General features: G+C 36.8%; 1 protein-coding gene across 1 annotated transcript in view; it reads right to left on the bottom strand.

Annotated features, from left to right (window-relative positions):
- Positions 1-23,035, bottom strand: part of KCNH8 (potassium voltage-gated channel subfamily H member 8) — a 380,589-nt gene that overhangs the window by 158,074 nt on the left and 199,480 nt on the right. The window contains 1 exon segment of the mRNA NM_001261509.1: positions 17,974-18,214. Coding sequence (NP_001248438.1) covers positions 17,974-18,214 — 241 coding nt within the window.

Consider the following 23,035-nt stretch of genomic DNA (forward strand, 5'->3'; position numbering starts at 1 on the left):
TTACTTAAATGAGAGAAAAAAATCCATGATTCTATTGAAAAACCATCAGGAAAATTTAATGTCATGATTTCTTTTTCTTGTTGTTTTTCCCCACTCAATTGTTTCTCCTGTTATTATTTATTTTGATTTCATCACTACCTCACTCCAGGTCTGAGCATAGGAACTGTTGGAACACTACATATAGGGATAAGGTCCAACAAATTTGCCAGAAGACTCAGTTTCCTCATTTTTTCTATTTTCATAGACTGAAATTTGTGTTAGCATGCTATCCTTACTTGAGTTAGCTATTTCTTAATTTCTCTTGTCATATATTAATGTCTGCTTAAATGAATACTCATCATAATATGAGTTCTTGTTCTATGTCCACTTGTACCTCTACTCTTTTAATCTGCCTGTACTACTTTGATGGAATTATTGTAAATCTAAATTTGTTCATTATAACTAATTGCAAGTATTTATTTCATTATGCATTTTAGTATCCTAACGCTACAACCCTTATGAATTGAAATACACAAGAAATTATTATAAATGATTTCCTTTATGTTCTGATATTACAGTTATTGTATCAATTTAATTTTTAAGGTGAATAGGTAGAGAATAAGAAGGTATTATAAATATTTGTCATGGAAAAGGCAATGTTGGGTTAGAAAACATTGTTCTAGACCAGGGGTTGGCAAACTTTTTGTTTAAAGGACCGATTGTGAAGATTTTAGGCTCTGTTGGCCACAGAGTCTCTGTTGCAACTACTCAACTCTGCTGATATAGTGAGAATGCAACAATAAAACACATACAAAAGAATATGAGTAACTGTGTTAACAATAAGTTTTATCTATAAAAACAGGCAGAAGGATTTTGCCTGACACTTGGTTTGACAATCCCTGCTCTATATTCTTTTTTCTCTACTGTGTAGTTTTTCATTATATACGTCCACCCATCCACCACACTTGATTTATACTATACTCTTGGTGAATACAGACTTTGTTTCCATTATTTTGTTTCTGTAAACAATAACTCAGCAAACATTTTGCACATGTCTGCAAGTGATTCTCCACCTAAAAAAAAATGCTGAATGCTACGATATGTGCATTTCAAATTTGATTGATTCTTGCCACATTGTTCTTATTTTTGTTTGCTTTCTAGAGTATAATTTCTGTCCTTATCTTTATGACCTCCTTTAGGCTTTTTCCCATGCTTTTTAAAAATTCTGGGGTAATCACTTAACTTTTATATTTATGTTTTTTACTTTAATTTTGTTTATTCTTTATTTGGCATTACAATTATATTGCTCAAAACTCAAAAGTTCACAGAAGGTATCCAGTAAAATCTTCCCTTTTCTGTGCTCAGTACCCCTTGTGGTTCTCTCTGGAAGCAAATCAGCTCAGCAATATCTTATTTAAATCTCCAAAGACAACCTAAGCATTGTCAAGTAAATATATACACACATACTCTTTTCCCACCTCTTCTGTATAGAAACGGTAGCATACTATATATACACAATTAATCTTGCTTATTTCATTTCACAGTATGTCTTGGAAATTATAATAAATGCATAAATTGGCAATGTCTAGAGGCAATTTTGATTGTCACAACTGGGCAGTGGGTGCTACTGGCATCTAGTGGGTAGAGATCAGAGGTGTTGCTAAACATCTTGCAATGTACAGGGCAGCCTCCATAACTAATGATTATCCAGCCCCAAATTTCAATAGTCCCAAGGTTGAGGAACTGTACTTAAACGATATTGTATCAGGTGTCAATCGCGTTTTTCAAATCTCCGATAGTCTAAAAATTTTGATGTGCTAGTTTATCAGTTTGTGATACTGTGTGTTATAATAGCTATTTTTATTTTCTAAAATAAGTTTCTCTCTCTCTCTCTATGTATATAAACATGCACACACAACACACATACATATGTATATATAAGTACATATATTTACTGTGGTTATATCTTCTTAACAGTTTCTTCCCTTAACATGTAATAATACTTACTAGTCCTATTAGTATCTTCGTCTTAAATTTTGTATCTCAACTATTTATATTCTTGCACCACTTTTCTTTTGGTTAGTATTTACATAACAGATCTTTTTTCCAATTCCTCTAGTAGTTTTGTATTAGATTTAATTCTATAACTGGCATATTTTTGAATTTTAAAAATCTATTGACTATTACTTATTTTAGCAGGTGAGTTACTACCCATTAAGTGTTTACATTTGAATATTTGTCATATATCTTGATTTACTGCTGTTATTTTTCATCTTCCATTCCCCAATTTTTCTTCCTCATTTGTTTTTCTCCTTTCCTTTTCCTTGTGGATTGGTAATATTTCACATTTTCCTTAGGTTTTTTTTCTGGTTGTTTTGAAATCACTGGGTCCATTAATAGTTCTCTTTTTTCTTTTTGCACAGTTACTTTAAAAATTTTAATAACACAACTAATTACAAAGTTTTCTAACAATATTTTCTAGGTTCTAATGTATTTACTCTGAACATGTTAAAAGGTGACATACTGCTTTTTAGCCACCTACCATCACTTCCATATGGTCATCATTGTTTAGAATTTTGGTTTCCACCTATTTAAAAAACATAAAACACCTTAATATATTTTCAGTCAATAGTTAATTAAATCTATCAATATGTTTTAGCAGTATCTGTTACAACTCATTTTTATTCAGTCCGTCAAAACAATGTTGTTTATTATCACCCAATGGTTAATCTAATTTGTCAACACATTTTTATCAATTTTCATTTTAAATTTTGTTTTATCTTGGATCCACTCCTTCCTTCTGGCTTCACTTTTCTTCCTGCTAAAGAACATGTTTTAGTAGTTCTTTCAGTGAGAATTGGTGGGTGGTACAATTGTTTTGTTTTATTTTTTGTGAAAATAACTTCACTGTGCACCCTTTCCTCAAGAAGAATGAACCAAGAGAAAGAAATGAAAGAAAAAAGAGAAAGAAAAGAAAGGAAGGGAGAGGAAGGAAGGGAGGGAGGAGAAAGAGAAGAAAGAGAAAAGGAAAGAAGGAAAGAAGAAAGAAAGGAAGGGAAAGAAAGAAAGGGAAGGAAGGAAGGAAGGAAGGAAGAAAGGAAGGAAGGAAGGAAGGAAGGAAGGAAGGAAGGAAGGAAGGAAGGAAGGAAGGGTCGGCCAGTCAGTATTTTTTTCTAGTAAGCCAGATATTGTTCATTGCCTTTTGGCCTCTACTGTTGCTGTGAAATCTGATATCAGTCTAATTATTATCCCTTGGTAGGTAAATTTTCTCTTTCAGAAGGTTTGAAGATTTTCTTTTCAATCCTTTATAATCTGCACTGTAACATGTTTCGGTATGGAGTATATATATTTTTATCCTATTCAGTTCCTAAAGTGCCCTTTTGGTCTCAGGATTTATATATATATTCCTTCCATTATGAAAGCTTCTTAGCTTTATACCTTTATTTATATATTCCCTATTACTCTATTCTGTTTTTTCAGATGTCCTATTACATAACTCAGTGATTTTTTGACTAAGGTAAATATAAACAGAAAGCATACTTGCATATCATGTTACTTTGACAGTTAGCTTTCTGAAGAGTTCTTAGAGAGACCAAAGCCATCAAAGATACAATTTTATGGCATAATCTATGACTCTCAGCCTTTGTGGTTATAATAGTAGTTAGTAAGAATGTGCAAATCACTTCTTAGTCTCACAGTAAAATGACAAGATCTAAAAAAGAACATTCTGTTTCCTTTGAAAGAATATAACTTAGAACCTTTGAAATGGCCCAGTACAAGGGGCCACAAACAATTAAGTGATTTTGTTTTTGTATTTTAAGAATGATATAATGATTACTAACAAAATACCCAGTTAACAGTGGCTCCAATAATAAGAATATTTTATATCATCCAAAAAGGAGTTTGGAGATGCATTGTCTCAACTTTCTGCTTGGCCATCCACATCTTCTTTGCCATATCTCTCTGAATGATAACAAGACAGCTACAGTGGTTTCAAAACATCATCTCCTTCTATCTACACATATCAGTGGAAATGAAGGAATGAGGATGCAAATATTTTTCCCTTGCATGTCTTTCTTCTTTTATCAAGGAAAAGAATTATTTCCAAGAAGCTCCCCTCTCCCCACCAAAACAATCTCTTTATATCTTATTGGATAAACTTGGTCACATACTGACCTTCACACCAAAAAGTGAGATAAAGGGAATGAAATTAGCACTGGTTTAGAACAGTCATAATTTATTCTCTGAGTCTGGGCATACTGCTGCCTACATAAAATTGCTTTTTTTTTTAATTTTTCAGTAAGAAAATGGGAGAGATAACTGTTGAACCTACGGACACCCAGCAGTTTTCACCACCAAGACTACAAATTCAAACTATTAATTTCCACATTCATGGAAGAAAGAAAAGGAGGTAGCCTTTCTTTTTCTCATTTTCTGCCTCATTGCCATAAATAAAGAAAAGCAAGTTGAGTGAATTTTTTTCAGAAAATAGAAACTTATTGACTGTAAACTCAAGCAAAAAACCTGATCCAGCAACCAGAAGGCCTGAATCTGCCATCAGTTAGTTATAGCGCCTTGGGCAAATCACTAATGCACAGTTCTCCAACTGTGGTGGAAGAAAGATTGGATTCAATTAATTGCTATACAGTCACTTCTCGTTTTAAGTTTCCATAAGGCTTTGAATCAGCAGCGTAATTATATGGGATGATTTTCAAACTAAAGGTAACTCTATAGCCCAACTTTGTAACTAATAGGCAACCTTGCACCCTGTTGATCTCAAATAATTAATGTGGCTTACAAAGGAATTTAATTTAAGAGTCAGAGTACAACCTAGTAGAGATTCACCATTCAGAAGATGGCCAAATAGGAACAGCTCCAACCTCCAGCTCCCAGCATGAGCAACACAGAAGATGGGTGATTTCTGCATTTCCAACTGAGGTACTGGGTTCATCTCACTGGAGCATGTCAGACAGTCCATGTGGGACAGTGGGTGCAGCCCAACGAGTGAGAGCTGAAGCAGGGTGAGGCATCTCCTCACCCAGGAAGCACAAGGGGTCAGGGAATTTCCTTTCATAGCCAAGGGAAACCATGACACACAACACCTGGAAAATCCGGTCACTCCCACCCTAACACTGCACTTTACCAAGGGTCTTAGAAAACAGCACACCAGGAGATTATATCCAGCTCCTGGCTTGGAGGGTCCCACGCCCATGGAGCCTCCCTCATTTGCTAGCACAGCAGTCTGAAATCTAACTGCAAGGCGGCAGCTAGGCTGGGAGAGGGGCGCCTGCCACTGCTCAGGCTTAAGTAGGTAAACAAAGCAGCCAGGAAGCTCGAACTGGGTTGAGCCCACTGCAGCTGAAGGAGGCCTGCCTGCCTCTGTAGACTCCACCTCTGGGGACAGGGCATAGCTAAACAACAAGCAGCAGAAACCTCTGCAGATGTAAAAGTCCCTGTCTGACAGCTTTGAGGAGAGTAGTGGTTCTCCCAGCAAGGAGTTTGAGATCTGAGAATGGACACACTGCCTGCTCAAGTGGGTCCCTGACCCCCAAGTAGCCTAACTGGGAGACGTCCCCCACTAGGGGCAGACAGACACCTCACATGTCATACGGCCGGGTACACCTGAGATGAAGCTTCCAGAGGAACAATCCGACAGTAACACTTGCTGTTCAGCAACATTCTCTCTTTTGCAGCCTCAGCTGCTGATACGCAGGCAAACAGGGTCTGGAGTGGACGTCAAGCAAACTCCAACAGACCTGTAGCTGAGGGTCCTGACTGTTAGAAGGAAAATTAACAAACAGAAAGGACATCCACACCAAAACCCCATCTGTATGTCACCATGATCAAAGACCAAAGGTAGATAAAACCACAAAGATGGGGAAAAAGCAGTGCAGAAAAGCTGAAAATCCAGAAAATCAGAGCGCATCTCCCCCTCCAAAGGAATGCAGCTACTCGCCAGCAACGGAACAAATCTGGACGGAGAATGACTTTGACTAGTGGAGAGAAGAAGGCTTCAGTCGATCAAACTTCTGAGAACTAAAGGAGGAACTATGAACCCAGTGCAAATAAACTAAAAACCTTGAAAAAAGATTTGACAAATGGATAACTAGAATACCCAATGCAAAGAATCAATAAATGACCTGATAGAGATGAAAACCATGACATGAGAACTATGTGACAAATGCACAAGCTTCAGTAACCAACTTGATCAACTGGAAGAAAGAGTATCAGTGATTGAAGATCAAATGAATGAAATGAAGCGAGAAGACAAGTTTAGAGAAAAAAAGAGTAAAAAGAAATGAACAAAGACTCCAAGAAATATGGGATTATGAGAAAAGACCAAATCGACGTCTGATTGGTGTGCCTCAAAATGATGGGGAGAATGGAACCAAGTTGGAAAACACTCTTCAGGATATTATCCAGGAGAACTTCCCCAAAGTAGCAAGGCAGGCCAACATTCAAATTCAGGAAATACAGAGAACACCACAAAGATACTCCTTGAGAAGAGCAACTCCAAGACACAGAATTGTCAGATTCACCAAAGTTGAATTGAAGGAAAAAATGTTAAGGGCAGCCAGAGAGAAAGGTCAGGTTACCCACAAAGGGAAGCCCATCAGACTAACAGTAGACCTCTTGGCAGAAACACTACAGGCCAGAAGAGAGTGGGGGCCAATATTCAACATACTTAAACAAAAGAATTTTCAGCCAAGAATTTCATATCCAGGCAAACTAAGCTTCAAGTGAAGGAGAAATAAAATCCTTTAGAGACAAGCAAATGCTTAGAGATTTTGTCACCACCAGGCCTGCCCTACAAGAGCTCCTGAAGGAAGCACTAAACATGGAAAGGAACAACCAGTAGCAGCCACTGCAAAAATATGCCAAAATGTAAAGACCATCATTGCTAGGAAGAAACTGCATCAACTAGCAAACAAAATAACCAGCTAACATCCTACTTACAGGATCAAGTTCACACATAACAATATTAAGCTTAAATGTAAATGGGCTAAATGGTCGAATTAAAAGACACAGACTGGCAAATTGGATAAAGAGTCAAGACCCATCAGTGTGCTGTATTCAGGAGACCCATCTCACATGCAGAGACACACATAGGCTGAAAATAAAGGGATGGAGGAAGATCTACCAAGCAAATGGAAAACAAAAAAAGGCAGGCGTTGCAAACCTACTCTCTGATAAAACAGACTTTAAACCAACAAAGATCAAAAGAGACAAAGAATGCCATTACATGATGGTAAAGGGATCAATGCAACAAGAAGAGCTAACTATCCTACATATATATGCACCCAATATAGGAGCACCCAGATTCATAAAGCAAGTCCTTAGAGACTTAAAAAGAGACTTAGACTCTCACACAATAATAATGGGAGATTTTAACACACCACTGTCAATATTAGACAGATCAACGAGACAGAAAGTTAACAAGGATATCCAGGAATTGAACTCAACTCCGCACCAAGCAGACCTAATAGACATCTACAGAACTCTCCACCCCAAATCAGCAGAATATACATTCTTCTCAGCACCACATTGCACTTATTCCAAAGTTGACCACATAGTTGGAAGTAAAGCACTCCTCAGCAAATGTAAAAGAACAGAAATTATAACAAACTGTCTCTCAGACCACAGTGCAATCAAACTAGAACTCAGGATTAAGAAACTCAATCAAAACCGCTCAACTACATGGAAACTGAAAAATCTGCTCCTGAATGACTACTGGGTACATAACAAAATGAAGACTGAAGTAAAGATGTTCTTTGAAACCAATGAGAACAAAGACACAACATACCAGAATCTCTGGGACACATTTAAAACAGTGTGTAGAGGGAAATTTATAGCACTAAATGCCCACAAAAGAAAGCAGGAAAATCTAAAATTGACACCCTAACACCACAATTAAAAGAACTAGAGAAGCAAGAGCAAACACATTCAAAAGCTAGAAGAAGGCAAGAAATAACTAAGATCAGAGTACAACTGAAGGAGATAGAGACACAAAAACCCTTCAAAACATCAATGAATCCAGGAGCTGGTTTTTTGAAAAGATCAACAAAATTGATAGACCACTAGCAAGAGTAATAAAGAAGAAAAGAGAGAAGAATCAAATAGACACAATAAAAAATGATAAAGGGGATATCACCACCGATCCCACAGAGATACAAACTACCATCAGAGAAAACTATAAACACCTCTATGCAAATAAACTAGAAAACCTAGAAGAAATGGATAAATTCCTGGACACTTACACTCTCCCAAGACTAAACCAGAAGAGGGTGAGTCCCTGAATAGACCAATAGCAGGCTTTGAAATTGAGGCAACAATTAATAGCCTACCAACCAAAAAGAGTCCAGGACCAGACGGATTCACAACCGAATTCTACCAGAGGTACAAGGAGGAGCTGGTACTATTCCTTCTGAAACGATTCCAATCAATAGAAAAAGAGGGAATCCTCCCTAACTTATTTTATGATGCCAACATCATCCTGATACCAAAGCCTGGCAGAGACACAACAAAGAAAGAGAATTTTAGACCAATATAACTGATAAACATCGATGCAATAAAATACTGGCAAACCAAATCAATAAAATACTGGCAAACCAAATCCAGCAGCACATCAAACAGCTTATCCACCATGGATCAAGTGGGCTTCATCCCTGGGATGCAAGGTTGGTTCAACATATGCAAATCAATAAACGTAATCCAGCATATAAACAGAACCAAAGACGAAACCCACATGATTATCTCAATAGATGCAGAAAAGGCCTTTGACAAAATTCAACAGCCCTTCATGCTAAAAACTCTCAATAAATTTGGTACTGACAGAATGTATCTCAAAATAATAAGAGCTATTTATGACAAACCCATAGCCAATATCATACTAACTGGGCAAAAACTGGAAGCATTCCCCTTAAAAATGGGCACAAGACAGGGATGCCCTCTCTCACCACTCCTATTCAACATAGTGTTGGAAGTTCTGGCCAGCGCCATCAGGCAAGAGAAAGAAATAAAGGGTATTCAATTAGGAAAAGAAGCAGTCAAATTGTCCCTGTTTGCAGATGACATGATTGTATATTTAGAAAACCCCATCGTCTCAGCCCAAAATCTCCTTAAGCTGATAAGCAACTTCAGCAACGTCTCAGGGTACAATATCAATATGCAAAAATCACAAGCATTCTTATACACTAAAAGCAGACAGATATCCAAATCATGAATGAACTTCCATTCACAATTGCTTCAAAGAGAATAAAATACCTAGGAATCCAACTTACAAGGGATGTGAAGGACCTCTTCAAGGAGAACTACAAACCACTGCTCAACGAAATAAAAGAGGACACAAACGAATGGAAGAAACTTCCATGCTCATGGATAGGAAGAATCAATATCGTGAAAATGGCCATACTGCCCAAGGTAATTTATAGACTCAATGCCATCCCCATTAAGCTACCAATGACTTTCTTCATAGAATTGCAGATTCACCATTCATATTTAAGTTTTGACTAGCATAATTTACAATCAGACACTTGCTTTATGGTGAATCTATATGGGAAGAATGTTTCTGAATCTATCTTCCCAAAAGAGCATTACTAAGTGGTCTGGGAAAGAATGAGTTCTGAGGTAAAAATAAATTTGAGAGATGCCGGATTAATCGTATTTAAATAAATTTCTTTATCATAAACTTCTTAGAAGACCTACAAAGCCAAAGTGTGTTGTGACTCTCCCAAAGAGATATATCACCTCGAAATTTGACTGTGGGTCCTTTCTTCATGAAACATTTGAATTATTTCTCACTTTAAAGTAATCATGCTGCCTTATATTTTTGTATGGAGTTGACATAAATTCCAAAATATTTTTTAAAACATCCTCTTGTAGTTCTATGAACACCTTTCCTTCCCAGACCTTTTTTGCACTACTTTTTAACAATTCTGCCCTAATTGATTATAAGATGTCAAACTAATAATACTATTCCAGAAACAGAAAATAAACAGTATATAAATATACATGTAAATTTTAGCACACATATTAATTTAATAAATATATATATTTTGTTGTACTTTAATTTCTAGGGTACATGTGCACAACATGCATGTTTGTTAAATATGTATACATGTGCCATGTTGGTGTGCTGCATGCATTAACTCGTCATTTACATTAGGTATATCACTTAATCCTATCCCTCACCCTTCCCCTCACCCCACGACAGGCCCTGGTGTGTGATGTTCCCCTCCTGTGTCCAAGTGTTCTCATTGTTCAATTCCCACCTATAAGTGAGAACATGCGGTGTTTGGTTTTCTGTCCTTGAGATAGTTTGCTCAGAATGATGGTTTCCAGCTTCATCTATGACCCAACAAAGGACACGAACTCATCGTTTTTTGATGGCTGCATCATATTCCATGGTGCATATGTGCCTCATTTTCTTAATCCAATCTATTATTGATGGACATTTGGGTTGGTTCCAAGTCTTTGCTATTGTGAATAGTGCCACAATAAACATATGTGTGTGCATGTGTCTTTATAGCAGCATGATTTATAATCCTTTGGGTATATACCCAGTAATGAGATGGCTGGGTCATATGGTATTTCTAGTTCTAGATCTTTGAGGAATCACCACACTGTCTTCCACAATTGTTGAACTAGTTTACAGTCCCACCAACAGTGTAAAAGTGTTCCTATTTCTACACATCCTCTCCAGCACCTGTTGTTTCCTGACTTTTTAATGATCGCCATTCTAACTGGTGTGAGATGGTATTTCATTGTGGTTTTGATTTGCATTTCTCTGACGGCCAGTGATGATGAGAATTTTTTCATGTGTCTGTGGGATGCATAAATGCCTTCTTTTGAGAAGTGTCTTTTCATATCCTTTGCCCACTTTTTGATGGGGTTGTTTGATTTTTTTCTTGTAAATTTGTTTGAGTTCTTTGTAGATTCTGGATATTAGCCCTTTGTCAGAAGGGTAGATTGTAAATTTTTTCTCCCATTCTGTAGGTTGCCTGTTCACTCTGATGATAGTTTATTTTGCTGTGCAGAAGTTCTTTAGTTTAATTAGATCTCATTTGTCAATTTTGGCTTTTGTTGCCATTGCTTTGGTATTTTAGTCATGAAGTCTTTGCCCATGCCTATGACCTGAATGATATTGCCTAGGTTTTCTTCTAGGGTTTTTATGGTTTTATGTCTAACATTTAAGTATTTAATCCATCTTGAATTAATTTTTTGTATAAGGTGTAAGGAAGGGATCCAGTTTCCACTTTCTACATATGGCTAGCCAGTTTTCCCAGTACCATTTATTAAATGGGGAATCCTTTCCCCATCTCTTGTTTTTGTCAAGTTTGTCAAATATCAGATGGTTGTAGATGTGTAGTATTATTTCTGAGGGCTCTGTTCTGTTCCATCGGTCTATATCTCTGTTTTGGTACCAGTATCCCTCTGTTTTGGTTACTGTAGGCCTTGTAGTATAGTTTGAAGTCAGGTGGCATGATGCCTCCAGCTTTGTTCTTTTGGTTTAGGATTGTCGTGACAATGCAGGCTCTTTTTTGGTTACACATGAACTTTAAAGTAGTTGTTTTCCAATTCTGTGAAGAAAGTCATTGGTAGCTTGATGGGGATGGCACTGAATCTATAAATTACCTTGGGCAGTATGGCCATTTTCACAATATTGATTGTTCCTATCCATGAGCATGGAATGTTCTTCCATTTGTTTGTGTCCTCTTTTATTTCGTTGAGCAGCGGTTTGTAGTTCTCCTTGAAGAGGTCCTTCACATCCCTTGTAAGTTGGATTCCTAGGTATTTTATTCTATTTGAAGCAATTGTGAATGGGAGTTCACTCATGATTTGGCTCTCTGTTTTTCTGTTATTGGTGTATAGGAATGCTTGTGATTTTTGCACATTGATTTTGTATCTGGAGACTTTGCTGAAGTTGCTTATCAGCTGAAGGAGATTTTGGACTGAGACGATGGGGTTTTCTAAATATACAATCATGTCATCTGCAAACAGGGACAATCTGACTGCTTCTTTTTCTAATTGAGTAGCCTTTATTTCTTTCTCCTGCCCGATTGCCCTGGCCAGAACTTCCAACACTATGTTGAATAGGAGTGGAGAGAGAGGGGGAATGCTTCCAGTTTTTGCCCATTCAGTATGATTTTGAGGGTGGGTTTGTCATAAATAGCACCTTTTTTTTTTTGAGATACGTCCTATCAATACCTAGTTTATTGAGAGCTTTTAGCATGAAGGGCCGTTGAGTTTTGTTGAAGGCCTTTTCTGCATCTATTGAGATAATCATGTGGTTTTTGTCTTTTGTTCTGTTTATGTGATGGATTATGTTTATTGTTTTGCATACATTGAACCAGCATTGCATCCCAGGGATGAAGCCCACTTGATTGTGGTGGATAAGGTTTTTGATGTGCTGCTGGATTCGGCTTGCCAGTATTTTATTGAGGATTTTTACATTGATGTTCATCAGGGATATTGGTCTAAAATTCTCTTTTTTTGTTGTGTCTCTGCCAGACTTTGGTATCAGGATGATGTTTAGCTTCATAATATGAGTTAGGGAGGATTCCCTCTTTTTCTGTTGATTGGAATAGTTTCAGAAGGAATGGTACCAGCTCCTCCTTGTACCTCTGGTAGAATTCGGTTGTGAATCCGTCTGGTCCTGGACTTTTTTTGGTTGGTAGGGTATTCATTATTGCCTGAATTTCATAGCCTGTTATTGGTCTATTCAGGGATTCAACTTCTTCCTGGTTTAGTCTTGGGAGGGTGTATGGGTCCAGGAATTTATCCATTTCTTCTAGATTTTCTAGTTTATTTGCATAGAGATTTTTACAGTATTCTCTGTATTGATATCCCCTTTATCATTTTTCATTGCATCTATTTGATTCTTCCCTCTTTTCTTCTTTATTACTCTTGCTAGTGGTCTATCAATTTTGTTGATCTTTTCAAAAAATCAGCTCCTGGATTCATTGATTTTTTGAAGGGTTTTTTGTGTCTCTATCTCCTTCAGTTCTGCTCTGATCTTGGTTATTTCTTGCCTTCTGCTGGCTTTTGAATGTGTTTGCTCTTGCTTCTCTAGTTATTTTAATTGTGATATTAGGGTGTCAATTTTGGATCTTTCCTGCTTTCTCTTGTGGGCATTTAGTGCTATAAATTTCCCTCTACACACTGCTTTAAATGTGTCCCAGAGATTCTGGTATGTTGTATCTTTGTTCTCATTGGTTTCAAAGAACATCTTTACTTCAGTCTTCATTTTGTTATGTACCCAGTAGTCATTTAGGACCAGGTTGTTCAGTACCTATGTAGTTGAGTGGTTTTGATTGATTTCTTAATCCTGAGTTCTAGTTTGATTGCACTGTGGACTGAAAGACAGCTTGTTATAATTTCTGTTCTTTTACATTTGCTGAGGAGTGCTTTACTTCCAACTATGTGGTCAATTTTTGAATAAGTGTGATGTGGTGCTGAGAAGAATGTATATTCTACTGATTTGGGGTGGAGAGTTCTGCAGATGTCTATTAGGTCCATTTGGTGCAGAGCTGAGTTCAATTCCTGGATATCCTTTTTAACTTTCTGTCTTGTTGATCTAACGTTGACAGTGGTGTGTTAAAATCTCCCATTATTATTGTGTGGGAGTCTAAGTCTCTTTTTAAGTCCCTAAGGACTTGCTTTATGAATCTGGGTTCTCCTGTATTGGGTGCATATATATGTAGGCTAGTTAGCTCTTCTTGTTGCATTGATCCCTTTACCATTATGTAATGCCCTTCTCTGTCTTTTTTGATCTTTGTTGGTTTAAAGTCTGTTTTATCAGAGACTAGGATTGCAACCCCTGCCATTTTTTGTTTTCCATTTGCTTGGTAGATCTTTCTCCATCCTTTTATTTTGAGCCTATATGTGTCTCTGCATGTGAGATGGGTCTCCTGAATACAGCACACTGATGGGTCTTTACTCTTTATCCAATTTGCCAGTCTGTGTCTTTTAATTTGACCATTTAGCCCATTTACATTTAAGGCTAATATTGTTACATGTGAATTTGATCCTGTAAGTAGGATGTTAACTGGTTATTTTGCTCGTTAGTTGATACTGTTTCCACCTAGCATTGATGGTCTTTATAATTTGGCATGTGTTTGCAGTGGGTGGTTCCAGTTGTTCCTTTCCATGTTTTTAGTGCTTCCTTCAGGAGCTCTTGTAAGGCAGGCCTGGTAGTGACAAAATCTCTCAGCATTTGCTTGTCTGTAAATGATTTTATTTCTCCTTCACTGATGAAGCTTAGTTTGGCTGGATATGCAATTCTGGGTTGCAAATTCTTTTGTTTAAGAATATTAAATATTGGCCCCCACTCTCTTCTGGCCTGTAGTGTTTCTGCTGAGAGGTCTGCTGTTAGTCTGATGGGCTTCCTTTTGTGGGTAACCCTACCTTTCTCTCTGGCTGCCCTTAACATTTTTTTCTTCATTTCATATTTGGTGAATCTGATAATTATGTGTCTTGGAGTTGCTCTTCTTGAGGAGTATCTTTGTAGGCATTCTGTGTATTTCATAAATTTGAATGTTGGCCTGCCTTGCTACGTTGGGGAAGTTCTCCTGGATAATATCCTGAAGAGTGTTTTCCAACTTGGTTCCATTCTCCCCATTACTTCCAGGTACACCAATCAGGCATAGATTTGGTCTTTTCATATAGTCCCATCTTTCTTGGAGGCTTTGTTCATTTCTTTTACCTCTTTTTTCTCTAAACTTCTCTTCTTGCATCATTTCATTCATCTGATCTTCAATCACTGATACACTTTCTTCCAGTTGATTGAATCAACTACTGCAAGCTTGTGCATGCAGCACATAGTTCTTGTGCCATGGTTTCAGCTCCATCAGGTCATTTATGGTCTTCTCTAAGCTGTTTATTCTAGTTAGCCATTCATCTAATAGTTTTTCAAGGTTTTCTATTGGCTTTGCAATTGGTTTGAACATCCTCCTTTAGCTCAGAGAAGTTTGTTATTACCAATCGTCTGAAGCCTTCTTCTCTCAACTTGTCAAAGTCATTCTCCATCCAGGTTTGTTCCATTGCTGGCAAGGAGTTGCGTTCCTTTGGAGGAGAAGAGATGCTCTGATTTTTTAGAATTTTCAACTTTTCTGCTCTGTTTTTTCCCCATCTTTGTGGTTTTATCTACCTTTGGTGCTTGACGATGGTGATGTACAGATGGGGTTTTGGTGTGGATGTCCTTTCTGTTTGTTAGTTTTCCTTCTAACAGTCAGGACCCTAAGCTGCAGGCCTGTTGGAGTTTTCTGGCGGTCCACTCCAGATCCTGTTTGCCTGGGTATCACCAGCAGAGGCTGCAGAACACAAATATTGAAGAATGGCAAATGTTTCTGCTTGATCCTTCCTCTGGAAGCTTCGTCTCAGAGGGGCACCTGGCAATATGAGGTGTCAGTCAGCCCCTACTGGGAGGTATCTCCCATTTAGGCTACTCCGGGATCAGGGACCCACTTGAGGAGGCAGTCTGTTCATTCTCAGATCTCAAACTCCATGCTAGGAGAAGGATTACTCTCTTCAAAGCTGTCAGACAGGGAAGTTTAAGTCTGCAGTAATTTAACAAATATTAAATGGTATGAACACTACCTTCACATTATAAAGATACAATATTACAGGCAACTATTTTGTCCCCAGTATTTTAACTTACTTGTCAATGATCACTGTTAGGCCACCTTTTTGAAGTATTTTATAGAATAAAGGTTTGGGGGAAACAGAGAAATATTAATTTAAGTCATTTTTCTAAATATGCTATAATTGTAGATATGCTTAAACTCATTCAAAAGAAAGAGCAAGCAGATAACACCAGGAAAGAACAGGAAAGTTTTTACTGCTTATAAAAATAAGTCCATCAACAAGGGATTTCAGGCAGGAGTCACACTAGAACTGCTTGCAGACCAAAATTTCAAATCCTAAACGAATCTTTGCAGAAAGTAAACTCCAAAAAAATTGGAATGGGTTTTCATTCCTTTGTCATGTAGCTAGTAAGGGATGGATATTGCCTACTGGGAGAACCATCTTGCTGCCTGAAGAACAGCAGAAATGACAGTAATAAAAAACACAGAAGAATTTAGGGGTTGCTATCAGGGGAGCAAAAGAGTCTCCATTGGTTTAGTAGAGAAAAGCAGCCTTAAAACGAAATAAACAAAAACTTTTAAAATATCTCCTTCAAAAGTATGAGTTTTTATGGGAGTAAATAAGTCATCATCTGTTAATGAACACACAGTAACAGAAGTGGCTTCTAAGGCCAAAGAATTTCAAATATCTAAGAACCAGGAAGAATGGAAAGGAAAGTTCAAGATATAACTTAACCTAATAACAAAGTTGTAAATAACAATAATAAGATGATGAAATATTTGTTAAGCAGATACTTACATCTATTATTTCATGAAACCCTATGCAATTGTTACTACAAAAAATGAAGGCTTAGACATGTTGAGTGACTGCCCAAATTCTTGAGAATTTTGACCAGGTCATGGAGAGTGTTTTTAGGATGTTAATTTATGTGTGCATCATGGGTGGGTGGAAGAAGACGTCAAATGTTGGCAAAGTGAAAGGATACAAAACCGTAGACACACCCAATTTGTCTACCATTTTCATTTTAAATTTTTGTTCAAACTGGAATGTTATTTTCCATTTAACCATTATTTAACAGATCCCTTTATGGTTACAACTTTCTAATAAAGGATAGCTATATTTTAAAATTAAAAAATTAAAAATAAATTTGCCATCTGCCTAACTAGACAACATTGCCATCTAGTGGCCTAAACACACTACAGCTACCACTTCTGGGGTGACAGCAGGGGTCCTATCAAGGCTCTGAAGGATGTGCCCAGTAGATACAATGTTAATAATGATGGCAAGCCATACCAAGAGCACACAAACTCATCCAAAGCAAACGTGCTGACATTCAACAAGAAAACTCACTCTAACCTCAAAGATGTCACAGCTTCACTGAGAAAAAAACAACCAAAAAAAAAAAAAAAAAAAAAAAAAAAAACAACTACCACCACCATTGAACCAAGGTTTTGATGTGCCTCACTTATTTATTTATTTTTCTTTGAAATTTTAAGATCCATTTCTTACTCCTGTGTTCACATACCTGCATGGTAATGTTTTCAAACATTCTCTCATCTTTACAGTAAGAATATAGCCCTCTATCAACATGACCAAGGAAAGAAGCAGGTATCAGCTGCTAATGACAGTCAATAATTCAACAGGGAGTCAATCTGTTGACTTAACAGACTTTAAGTTAAGTTTAAGTCCCTGTTGACTTTAAGTCAGGGACTTAAAGACCCGGAATCTGTCCTAGAATGAGCAAGCTAAAGCTAGGCTTTGGTCTAAACAAGATGAAGATTTAAAGGACAGGAAAATAGGAAAAGGCTTACAAAATTGGCACAGATGCAGCTTCAACTGAGGTACCCAATATTCTAGGGATAAATTCTCTTAACAAACATCCTTTGGGGCCTTTTCTTTAATTAAAATCAGATACTCACTGCTTCTCCAGATTTACTGCAAGGCTTATGTAACGCTTTGTTTCTGCAACCAGGTCACCTATTGAAACCATCAACGTGCTGAAAGGGCACGGAAGGGCATGGAGAAAGAACCACGTCAAGGAGTGGACCACTGTCACAACACCACTGGTGGGTTTTTGCCAAATCCCATCTCTGACCCTACAAGTTTAAGATCATGAAGGATGTGAGAACACAAACAAAGCAGCTGTTAAATCTTTTTTAGCCCATTTTGGATGAAATAAGTATAGAAACACAGGAGATCAGTTTAGATCTGTTTGAATAAAGGAACAGGAAAAGTTGGAAGAGGCAATTTTCAGAAATCCAAATACAGTATGCGCTTCTCCAAAATTTGCATCAGAGGCTGAATCACGCCCATGCAAATGGATCTTAGTTCAAATTCATGTCAGAAAAATCTGGAACACACTTCACTTCCCATATGCAAATATCCTAGAAAGCAGCTGTTTGTTCTTACCTATAATAAAAAGGATCTCCACTGCAATGTCACTGACAGTTGTGCTCCGAGTTGTGGATAGGTCGTCATTGCCAATAAAGCAAACGTTGTAAGGTACAGTCACAGCAACATAAAACGTTGCCAACAAAATAAGCCAGTCCCAGCCAGCTTTAAAAGTGCTAAAATGCAAAAGTATGAATTTGGACTTTTTAGCATCAGAAACTTTATACTCCGGAAATGCTGGTTTATCTACAAAAACATTCTGTGGATGAAGACCAAAAGGAGAGAAAGGAGAAACACAACATTAGAAACAAGGTTTACATAGTTTGAAACATACACTTTTGTGAGAAGGATCATTCACTACACAATGCAATATCTTACAAGTGACTTTTAAAAGTTGGTGATGCAAAACATCTAAACATCTAAAACTGAGCAGAGATCTTTGTTATAAGGAACAGGAATATGCAGAGTTTAGTCATGAAGCTAAGTGAGTAACCCAGATTTTGTTCATTAAAAAATAAAAAAGACCATTACCTAAGATGTCATCAAAAAACATTCACAGTTACATGTAATCCTACACACATTATAAACACAAAGCTATATTTACATTCCTATTGTCATGGGAACATTCTGTATACTTATAGATTTCTGATGACAGTCATTATCTAAAGACTACATTTGACCTGATATTTTACTCATGACAGCAATGGTATCTTTCTTTCCAAAAAGAATAGATATATGACCAATAATATATTGTAAACAGTTTACATTTCTTTCCAAATATAGCTAAGTCATGCTAACTACTTTCATTTTTTGCATTGTGGCTGTTGGTGAAGTTGGGAACCCAAACCTCATTACCTTGATAGACACAGATGCAGTCTGACATGCACCAGACATTGTTCAGATGGTAAAGTAAGAAACAGTTACTTAAGAGTTATTATTCAAGTCAGGGGAGGAGAAAGCCAGTGTTCACTGTGCAATTGACTAAATGCAGAATAGCTGGAGTTTTTGATAACTGCAAAAGCACTTCGCTTTGAATGCAGTTCAAATTGATGAACAATTCCCTTGTTGCTAGAAGACAAAGGGAGGCCCAACAATAGCATGTGTGGAAATTTGACAAGCCTGTGACCAGATACTTGCAGACCTTGCTTTGACCTCAATTAATGAGAAATCCAAGATAGGTAATGGAAACTTATATTTGAAAGTTTAGTTGAATTAACAGAGCAGTTAAAAATTCCAGAATATATATTACTTGTAGGTCACTATGTTGTGCCTGTCTCACTCATTGAGGGAAGGGCAGATTAATGTGAAGTGTTCAGGGATCCTGAAGTACCTGAGGATTCAAGAAAGGTTCAGAAACATCAGGGACATCTAGCTCTAAGTGGTGACTGTCAGTGATTGAATAGTTTTGCTACCTTGATATTAATGCACCCCTGTCTGGCATTTCTCTTTGGTAGGTATTTTCAACCCATGTTTCCACTTCCTGTTAATATTCTCACTCAACCCACACAGGCATCTCATAATGTCAGCACTTCGTGGTGGGTCACTGTTAAACTATTTCCAGATGGTCCTTAGATGCCCATCTGCCACTGCATCTATGTTTCATACAATTCCCTGATATTCATCCTGTCTCCTTTGCCTCATTCTCTGGTTTGAAGAAACCAGTTCCAAAGGTAGACTTTGGCATAAAACAGAGAAGAGGAGACGAAGTAGCCCTGTTGGGCTTCTCATAAAAATTCAGTCTGTTACATTGGAAGAGGGAATTGAGGTCTGTAACCATTAATCTTCCCACTATTGATAAACACTTCTAGTTATAACAACATGATTGATTCTAATCCAAATTTTCCCTGAATATTTACTACAATAAAGAGTTATCAGAAGCCATGGGAAATATCTCATTTTCTATCCACATAAATTTTTCCTATCATATTACAGAAATTAAAATTTTACAGTGTTTGAGGGAACATCGATATCCAGGGGTAATGATTTGGGAAAACTAAAAAGTGAAGTTTTTGCTTTTGTTTTTGATTATGCTGATAATGAAGCATTAGGGATTCTGTCACAAAAGTTCAGCAATATATCACTTTTCTGTACAAATCCGAAAATAAATCACATGGTTTCATTTTGTAAGCTACTTAGAACATATTTTAAAAATATTTTTAAAAGATACTGAGAATTCAATGCATTTGAGATTAGATTTAAATTTTGAAATGTTGTTAACTCAAATCCTGCAAACATCTTTACATAATCACCTGAGTGAAAAAAAATAGATGCTCCTCCTCTTCCACCAGTTTTTGTAACGTTTTATCAAAATCCTTTCAAATGAAAAAAATACTTAAAATTGTAAAGAAAAATTCTACACAGTTGTAAAATTATGCTTTTTAGCAGGAAGCAGGGAAGAAGACATGTTATTCGTAACTGTCAAACATGGAGTTTGTCTACTCTAGATGTTAGGTTTATCTTACTTATTAATCTTCAATCATATTTCTTTAGTACCAATGGTGTTTTAGATGTTTAACCTCTAACCTGTGACACCAACAAAATAGTTAACTCCAGTGCCTAATTAAGGTAATTGTTTCCTAAACTATTTTTGCAATAGTTCCTTTGAAGCTATCATCTGAATGAGCAAGAGAATGTGAAAATATTTCTACAGTCATTTCAGTGAGTAATCTAAAGCCAGTGTATGCCTTTGATGATTACCACTGTCCCCTGCCGGAAATACGCATTTGTAGCACTCTCCTTTCAAGCTTCCAAGGCTCTAGTGTGATCTTTAACATTTCTTCGTGTTGGAAACATTTGCATCATCTCATTCTTATTTGATTGACAGAATAACAAATTAAGGAAGGTAGAATTTGAAAACACCTTTTTCAAGGTATACCAGGCAAAGTTAGAGCCAGACTAAAATATGTTGCATCTTGATTCCCAAACCTGCTGATGACCTGATGAGTTCATTTGACTATGGCTGAAGCATATATTCCTGTTCCACAGAACTGTATCTGAGAAACAGCAAGGTAAGAGTCAGAAGCACAGTGGCTTTGAATTAGAAGATTAAAGATTGGGTACCACAACTGCTGCTTCTAATAAGTTGAGTTTTTTCCATCATTAAAATGGGACTAATAAAAATCAGACCTAGTACTGGCTTCTATGAGAATCAAATAATATGATTTAAGTAAAAGGAATTTGTAAATAGCAAACGACTATAAAATGTTAAGAATTATTTTTTGTGTGTGCAAATGTTATTACAGCCAGAATTTCCAGAAAATTTGTTTATTTAATAAACTATACAAGTCATTTCCTCTTCTCCCTTCTGTCTTCCTTCTATCTGCCATTTAGCCATTCTACTCTGTTATTCCTGAAAGGAGATGGTGAACAGGTGAACAGGGCAATTCCTGATTCCATACTTTGCTTCAGGAATAAGATATTACCTGTAGTATTAGATATTACCTGTAGTATTACCTGTAGTATTAGAGTCACTGTGCTGATTAGGCGTCTTAAATTACTATGTATTATTTTAATACTCTACCTTGATGTTTGTATTTCTTAAATGAATGGCAATTAAGCAAATTAGCTAAGTAATGGGAGTTATACTTTTTTTGAAATCATATTTTTAAGTACTGCTTTGTACTTTGTTAAATCTAAAGGGAAAAATAGCATGCCCAGCAAATGCATTTTAAAGCACTAATTCTTACTACGTTTAAATTCTCCACTAAAAGCTAGATAGTGTCAGCTTTCAGCCTTACAGAATCTGTGGATAATATTTGTTTAGGTGCTTTGCTGGTTGGTTTGCATGGAATCAAGCCCAGATGTAGTTACCTTTGTTTCTTCCTATAACTTGCTTATGTCACTAAGGCTGACTTGGTAACTGAAAGGGGATGTAAATAGGCACCAGTGGAAGGATCCATAGATCAAGTGGTGTGTACTGTTTCAAGCCTCTCCCTGGATTCCCAGGAAATCAATATAACACTAGGGCACACGTATCCCTAGAGAACCTTTATATTGAATTAGGACCAAAAAAAAAAAAAAATCAAAATGTGACCCTCCACAGTGGTACATGGCAGACCAGCACAGACATGGTTGATGGTCCTGGGAGGACAAATGATTCAAAACATCTTGTTTTGGCTTCCAGAAAGTTGCACTGAAGTAGAGCCAGGTTTGCAGCACGTTCATGTCAAATCTCGCTCCTCACCCTGGGTTCATACATCTTTCTTTGTTCACTACAATCAGAGAAATGAATACTTTGTATGTCTGATGAATGGTCCTGTTTTATCAAAGCATGTGTATGTGTATGTCAGATTAGGTAGTCCTTGAGCTTGCTATGTTAAAAATAAAATGCCAAAGTATCCCCCCTCTGTCGTTAACTCCCAGAACTTCTGGATCTTAAATCAATTCCAAAATAGATCTGGTCATTTCATGTGACTTTTTCTTGTCATTGGCAAGTTAGATGCTGGTATTTAATCTGCCACCTATGGTCACACAACCCCCCATATATGTTTTGATGATTCCATAAGGCAAATTAATGACATTAACATCATTTTAAAACTCTGACTATCTACAACTAAATAGATATTGTTCTAGGTTTCTCAGTGAAGTCTCTTAGTGCTAAGAACCAGTTACAAAATTCAGTGTGAAATCCTGGAGGATATATGCCATGTAAAATTGGAAAGAATCACCTTATACAGGCATAGTTATTTGTTGTGGCTTTGACAGAGAGACACCATATTTCAGAAAGCAACTCTATTATAATTTACTAAAAGTGTGACTTTCCAAAATTGTTTAATGTATGGTATGCAATTGTAAATCCAGTGTTTTACTGTGAAATTTTCAACTGTGTTTTATATATAATGAAAGTTTTTTAGTGGCGTAATGGCTTTGATTTGGTCATGTTTCTCCTGGATAAAAGCATTTGTAGAACTAGATAATGTGCAAAACGATGGAACTAAAATTAAATTTGAGAAATTTTAACCAATAAACTATGAATGTGTAATATGACTTGCTGCATCATTTTTGTTTCATAAAATGTAACCAGTGTGTCCCCATTTGCAGTGTCCCTAGTACCATATTTACTTCACTGCAATAATATTCT

The sequence above is a fragment of the Macaca mulatta genome, chromosome 2, assembly GCF_049350105.2.
Source record: "Macaca mulatta isolate MMU2019108-1 chromosome 2, T2T-MMU8v2.0, whole genome shotgun sequence".
Classification (NCBI taxonomy): Eukaryota; Metazoa; Chordata; class Mammalia; order Primates; family Cercopithecidae; genus Macaca; species Macaca mulatta.